This window comes from Lepidochelys kempii, chromosome 18 (genome assembly GCF_965140285.1).
Source record: "Lepidochelys kempii isolate rLepKem1 chromosome 18, rLepKem1.hap1, whole genome shotgun sequence".
NCBI classification, from domain to species: domain Eukaryota; kingdom Metazoa; phylum Chordata; order Testudines; family Cheloniidae; genus Lepidochelys; species Lepidochelys kempii.
The window spans coordinates 4,580,044-4,587,244 of NC_136397.1; the positions used below are offsets into that span (position 1 = coordinate 4,580,044).

General features: G+C 42.9%; 1 protein-coding gene across 3 annotated transcripts in view; it reads left to right on the plus strand.

The window, feature by feature from the left end:
* The window catches only part of CDC42 (cell division cycle 42), a 50,296-nt gene extending 44,164 nt beyond the window's left edge, over positions 1 to 6,132 (plus strand). For 2 of the 3 annotated variants that reach the window (XM_073316920.2, XM_073316922.2), the window contains exon 6: positions 4,138 to 6,132. In XM_073316920.2, the coding sequence (XP_073173021.1) occupies positions 4,138 to 4,227 (90 nt within the window). In that variant the 3' untranslated portion in view covers positions 4,228 to 6,132. Of the gene's footprint in view, positions 1 to 2,607; positions 3,014 to 4,137 lie in introns of those variants that run through there. The other variant, XM_073316921.2, reaches the window with a different exon arrangement.
* The last annotated feature ends 1,069 nt before the right edge of the window (positions 6,133 to 7,201 follow it).

Below are 7,201 nucleotides of genomic sequence, written 5' to 3' on the forward strand. Positions count from 1 at the left end.
ATTGAAGAGCCCATTATTACATATTTGTTCCTCAGGTAGGTACTTACAGACAATCAAGTCACCCTTAACCTTCTCTTTGTTAAGCTAACTAGATTGACCTCCTTGAGTCTATCATAGTAAAGCATATTTTCTAACCCTTTATTCATTTTTGTGACTCTTCTCTGCACCTTCTTTATCAACATCTTTCTTGGACTGTGGGCACCAGAACTGGACAAAATATTCTACCAGTAGTCGCACCATTGCCAAATAAAATAAAACAGATAAAGTAACCTCTCTACTCCTACTCAAGATACCCCTGTTCATGCATCCCAGGGTTGTATTAGCTCTCTTGGACACAGTCACACTGGGAGCTCATGGTGGATAATCAGCCCAACAAGACCCCCACATTTTTTTCAGAGTCACTGCTGCTCAAGATAGTCTTCTGTCCTGTGAGTATGGCCTATAGTCTTTGTTTCTAGATTGGGGCGGGCAAACTTTTTGGCCTCAGGGCCACATCGGGTTTCCAAAATTGTATGGAGGGCTGGTTAGGGGAGGCTGTGTCTCCCCAAACAGCCAGGTGTGGCCCTGCCCCCGCCTCCTATCAAACCCGCCCTCACCCCCTGATGGCTCCCCTGGGACTCCTGCCCCATCCAACCCCCCTGTTCCCTGCCCTCTGACTGCCCCAACCCCCTGACCACCTCCCCCAACTCCCCTGCCCCTCTATCCAACCCCCTCTGCCCCCTTACCGCGCTGCCTGGAGCACCGGTGACTGGCGGCACTGCGGCCGCGCTGCCCAGAGCACCGGGTCAGGCAGAGGCTCTACGACTGCGCTGCCTGGCTGCCCAGAGCGTTGTGCCTGTGGCGTGGTGCTCTGAGGCTGTGGGGGAGGGGGAACAGCAGGGGAGAGGCCGGGGACTAGCCTCCCAGGCCAGGAGCTCAGGGGCCTAGCAGGGAGGGTCCCATGGGCCGGATGTGGCCCGTAGTTTGCCCACCTCTGTTCTAGATGCATACACTTGTAATTTGCTTGTGCCCATTTTATGAAGTGATCCATATCACTCTGAGTCAGTGACCAGTCCTCTTCGTTATTTACTGCTTCACCAGTTTGTGTCCTCTGCAAGCTCTAAAGCACAACTAGATATATTCCCATATACACACATCTAAAAACCTACACTAAAGCTTTTCCTAAAACCCAGTATTCAAAGCTGAGTGCTTTTCCCAGTCAAATCAGTGGGGGAGAAATGCTTTTCAGCTTGGGTGACTGAACTTCCTCCCTGTGCACAGATGGTAGTCTCTGAGGAATGAGTTTTACCTTTTTGTTTTCCTTTGTTTCTTACCCTGTAAACCTCTTTCTCTGAATTTCTGCAGGTCACACTCATGACAGTAAAGTTAACAAGTCCAGTTAGTATAAACTGAGCAAGGTTTCTCTTCTGGTGCCCACGTGTAACTTCTTAGAATTGTATGGCAGTGAGAATATATTGTAGAATTCTTGTTTCTGTAGAGCTAATGAGCGGTTCTCAAACGGTGGTTCAGTACCCCATTTTAATGGGGCCAGCATTAGATTTGCTGGGGCCCAGGGCTGAAGCCCAAGGAGGCCCCCTCCTCCCAGGGTGGTGGGGCTCTCCCCTTGCCCCTCCCTCCCCATGGTCATGTAGTAATTTCATTGTCAGAAGGGGGTCGCGGTGTAATGAAGTTTGAGAACTGCTGAGCTCAAATGCATGCTTTGTGCTCATGTGTAACCCTTGCAGACTTCTTTAAAGCTTTTGACTGCTTGCTTGATGTTGGATTCCATAGTGTCAAAGAAGCATTCCAATTCTAACGTCATTTTTCTGTCTCCCTGTAATTTGAGTGGTTATAATACTTGCTTTAGTAACAACATAGTTGACTAACTGGAATATACCATTTTTATAGTTGGCTGTCTAAATGTCAAAATAATAGCACTGATAAGGCATTGCCTTATGTTAAATGACTGAGCCCTTACATTGGAAGAGTGGTTTACCAGGCACAAGTCCTGCTTCCATCCCAGCATGAACATGCCCAGCAGTCTGTGTTGGAACTCTTCAGTTATTCAGGGGCTGAATTCACATAGCAATCCAGTAATTTCAAGGTACCACTTAAAACTAACTGCTTCTGCAGTAAGTGGGGAAATCAGCACAAGTTTGAAACTCCACATACCTAAAATGCTAACGTACCTAATATGGATAGGAAAGATATGTACCTGACCTTCCATCACAGCCACATGGGACAAGCTACTTTTGTTTGTATGTAAAACTCATTGGGAATGTTCAGTCTAATAGTTCAGATAGGTGGCAGCAATGATTCTGTTAAGTCTTTGAAACCTGTTAAGACACCAGTATTCTCACTAACCTCTGCTATGTTTGTCCTTTTGTCCTTATGGGTGTACGTGTTTCATCCAATTGTTGGCTTTCTGTACACTTCTGTCTTGATTGATCTCCTGATCATCTAAATGGTGAATTATTTTCTCCAGGATCTACTTTGTTACAACAAAGTAAATCTGCTTGCTGCTTCTGTGAATTCAGCCCAACTTATCCTGAATGCTCTTTATCTGCTTGTTTTTCTCTAATCCTCTAACCTGGCTGCTGTTTTTTTCTCCTCCCCTCTGTCTTGTAGAGAGGTCTGAAGAATGTGTTTGATGAGGCTATCCTAGCTGCCCTCGAGCCTCCGGAAACTCAGCCCAAAAGGAAGTGCTGTATATTCTAAACTGTTTTCTCCTTCCCCTCTTGCTGCTGCTTCTTCTGTCCCACTACTGTAGAAACTTGATTAAAAATGAATAAAACCATCCTGACTGAAAGCTTCCGTGTCTCTGCTTAACATCTTAGAGCAACCTCTGTATTAGCTTTTGGACTGAAAACAACATATACAGTTCCTTAGTAAAACATTTGTGACTGTGGAACATGAACTGGACTCCTTTAACTCTTTGCTGCGTGGGTTGCCAGATGTTGATAACTTTACAATTTAGGTTACTGGGGAAAAGGCCTGGGTGTGTCATTTAAAAACTGAACAAAAAAAAAAACCCTCATCAAGAAGGAATAAAGACATGTTTAATCTTCCTGAGCTCCAACTGGAAAAAAATGCATACTTCATTTTCTACCTGAGTCTATTGTTAACTGTATTTGCATGATAAACATACATGAAAGTGACCTGCAAGTAATGGTGTAATGTGAAGGGTTTTCTGGTTCTCCTTTGTGCAGTGAGACTTTCTGTTGCTATTGCTTTGGCTGTCTGTGCTGTAGTGGAGTATTTGTCAGTCCTCGGGGGAAGGAAATATCAATGTATCTGCTACTGCTTTACAAAGATGTTAAATTCTTGCTTTCACTAACACCAGTAGTCCTCTTCATTTTAATAATTGATTCTTAAAGCTTGTTAATGTAACATGTAAAGTTTGCCTTTTAATTTCATGCTTCTGATTTTTGTCTTAAGGGGAAAAACTTCAATTGTAGTTACCTTAAATTTTGGAATTAAAAATTGCAGTTTGTATAAATGACTGATGAAGCTTTTTTTCTGTTTGCATTCACTGGCTTCAATTTAACATTTATACAATGTTATAGTACCCATTTTGTAATTCTCTCATTTGAATTCTGTTATGGATACCATGCACAGCTTCTGAAATCTACCTGGCTGCTGCTAAACATTTGGTGTGGGGAACAGAAGCTTGATTAAAATATACCAGACTGCAATCCATCTTTGCATGCTTGCCTCCTGTATAACACAGGTGTCACTGCAACGTGTTCTGGAATCATTACTATTCTGTGTTCCAGATCCAGCTGTTTCATCTGAATGCAGTACTTTCTGCTTTGTCATTAGTGTGAAATTTGTTACCAGCAAACTAATCGTAAAACCCCCATTGATTGAGGCAATTACTTCTGTATTTGTTTTGCTGCTTATGAAATACACTGGTCTGCAGAAAATGGTTTCAAATGACTGCTGTACTATTCTGAATATCAAATACTCTTCTAAAGAACTCAGTACAGCAACACAATTTGGACAAAGCCAAGTTAAGCAAAATGACTTTCTGGAAATTGTAGATCTCAATATTTTATTCACCATTATTGGGGTTTAATTCTGCCTTGGTTTTATTTTTGTTTTTTTATAACAACCCAGAAAATGAGACCGCCCCTTTCTCTCTTTGCCCCTTTTCAGAAAGGCCTAAAGAATGTATTTGACGAGGCGATATTGGCTGCCCTGGAGCCTCCGGAGCCGAAGAAGAGTCGCAGGTGTGTGCTGCTATGAGCGTCCCTCCACAGCCCCTCTGCAAAGCTGATGTTTGATGTCATACTAAAAGCAATGTTTAAATCAAACTAAAGATACAAATTTTAAAATTTGTTTTTGCAATAATGACAAATGCCCTGCACTCCCACACTCTCCCTGTGTGAGTTGAGAATGTTAGTGTTCATTCCCAGTGCCCTTCCCAATTCAGTTAAAGACTAGTTAATTTTGAGTAATTATGTATCAGAAAATACTGATCATTACTAGTTTTTTATTTTGTTTACTGTTTCTAATTTTTGTTTAAAATCCAGGCATGCTTGTGTTGACTTTCTCTGTAACAGACTAATTCTAGGCTGTGTTACTGAAATCTTGTCCCAAGCTGGCAAGACTCTGATTCGTTGACCTTCTGGGGCTATATTCTGTAATCAGCAGGCAGCCTGGGTATGAGCATGTTTCTGACTCAGTTTTGAGGACTGAAATTAAGATGTCCCAAGCTGGTGCTCCTTCTCTAAAAGTTGCCTTGTTACCTCTCCTTGTCACTTTCCTCTGAGCAGGTCAGAAATTCCTACCCTGTCCTTTTAAGTTATAAAACCTTTGAAATGGGAGGTGAATTGTTCCTTTCTCTGTGGATGCACCATCAACTTGTATTTAAGAAAATTAGTTTATTGGTGGTGGAGGTGAGGAATGGGTCATTTTTCCCCTCAAACTTGACATTACAGGCTTTCATCAAATGTGAAGAAATAATGGCACCTTTTTAAGCACACCCAACTTATAGTTGGTTTTTAACAAGAAAAAAACAAACCCAGAAAACCACATACTTCTCTCAATCACTGAATTGCTTGGTACGGGCAGGCTTACAAATTGCCAGTATGGTGTTGCTAGGACGCTTCAAAAGAGCCTGGGATGTATTAAGGTGAGTTGGGGAAGTGGTGCTAGTGGGTGCATATCCTACAGAACAGTTCAGCCTCCTTTTAGGAGGGGTGGAAAAATAGACCTGCTTCAGTAGGAAAGAACTGCAGGGGAGGGTTGTCTAGTGTTTGGTGTGGCACCATAGGGACCAGTTAAGGGAATCCCCTTTATCTGCATTGTGCATGTAAGTAACCCTAAAGCCTGTAAGATGGGTTCCAGTCTAATAAGGATCATGTATGAGATCTTTAGACTCCAGTGTTAATAGGGATTTTACCAAAACTATATTTTGGCTTGCAGATTCAAATTTTTTTAATACATGGGGAATCCTATGTCTTCCCAAATTCCTAATTCTTGTAGACTCATTAATGTTGAACCAATGCTTTTTCATGTCTAAGTTCTTTGTATATGCATTCTTTTCAGATGTATTAAACATGAAATATCTTCACAAGCCCGCCTAAGGGTAATTTTTCCCCCAGACTCTCATTATGGTTCTTTAAGGACTTGCAAACACAGCCAACTTTTCCCCTTTGAGCCCTGCTCTCCAGTTGTGAGTAGCTTTCATTCCATTCTTTACACCTAGTTCCAAATATTTATCCCTTCCCATTGCTCTCCTCCCCCATTAATGGTCTCATTTCTGTCAAGCTTGCTGTAATGCTCACAAAGTAATCCTTCCACATCAGAAAATTACTGCTGTAGCATCAGGGTCTGTAAAGAGATGTATACTGTTCGCTTACAACTTAGGGCTGTTGAGATTTTACCATTTAATATTTCACGTGTTCCAAAATCTTTCATAAATGAAAAGATGACATCTTCAGATTACTTTTTCTGGAGTGAGATGCAATGCTATTACTGAAACTCCATGTTGCTTTCTGCTTGTGCATAGATCTCAGGAAACCAAATATTATGATGTTCCCCACTCCAAACATACGTTTTGGTTTTGTTAGCAATTTGTGGAGATCACTGAAGTCTTGCAGTGTGGAAGCATTATTTTGTATTAATGATTAAAACACTTTCCAAAGAGCTTTGTCGAAGATTACTTTTGTTTTAAGAAGTTGAATAGAATTGTACAACAACCTAAGTAGTCAAACTTAAAACCCGTGTGGCTTCCAACTTTTGAGCTTTGCTGTCGGTGTTTCCACTCAGCACTGTTTTTGCAGAGTTCAACTTCTGATTGCGTAGGAAGGCTGTACTTCAAGGTGAGTTTGTCAGTGCTGTTGAAATACTGGCCTTGACGTCCTATAAAGGTTAGGGTCTGCAGGCTTCTGACTCCGCTTATGGCAGAGACAGAGACTGGTATTTCCCATGCTGTTCCTCAGACTCCAGAGCTGACCATGCTCCTGCAGAACATGCCAGTTTCATTGTTGGATTTAGATCACAAAGCTTGCTTAGGTAAAAGGCAGGCAGTAAAGCAGCAGTACCCAAACTTTTCCTGTCGTGCTCCCCTTCCCCACTTGAATTCTGTCTGCACAACCAAAGCTTCCTCATCAGAGGAGCCTGGGCTGAAGGCAGAGCTGGGGACAGGGAAGGAGCTGGGGCTAGAGGTGGAGCTGGGCTGGGGGCAGAGTGCAGCTGTGGCTGGGCTCGGAACAGGGCTGGGTGGCACTTCCTCCCTGTCCTGTGAGTGATGGCTTGTGCCACGCCGCATGCTTACTGAATGTTCCTCCGCACCCCCCTAGGGAGTGCACCTCACAGTGTGGGGACCACTGTACTAAAGTGAGTTACTGAAACAGCCTGAAATGGAGGAGACACATCAATTTCCATTGTTCTTCCTGAAGTAGCTGTTTTACTCTATAAAGCTGTTGCTCTGGCTCATAAGCATCTCATTTTTCACCTGTGTACATCCTCATGGAGGAGCTGTGTATGCAGCTAGTTGGCTGGTTGGTCTCATTCAAGACCAGTAATGTCTCATGTACCATCTCCCTCTCAAAAAGGGATATGCCAGTCTTCTACCTAACCCCAGCAACTTAGCTAGGAAGAAGGCCTGCAGTTCAGACTTGGCTGAGTGCCTAACTTCTCTCTGGAAGAGAATGCTGATGGTATTTGATTCATGGAGAAACTTTTGGGTTTTCAAGGGACTGTCTTGACTTAG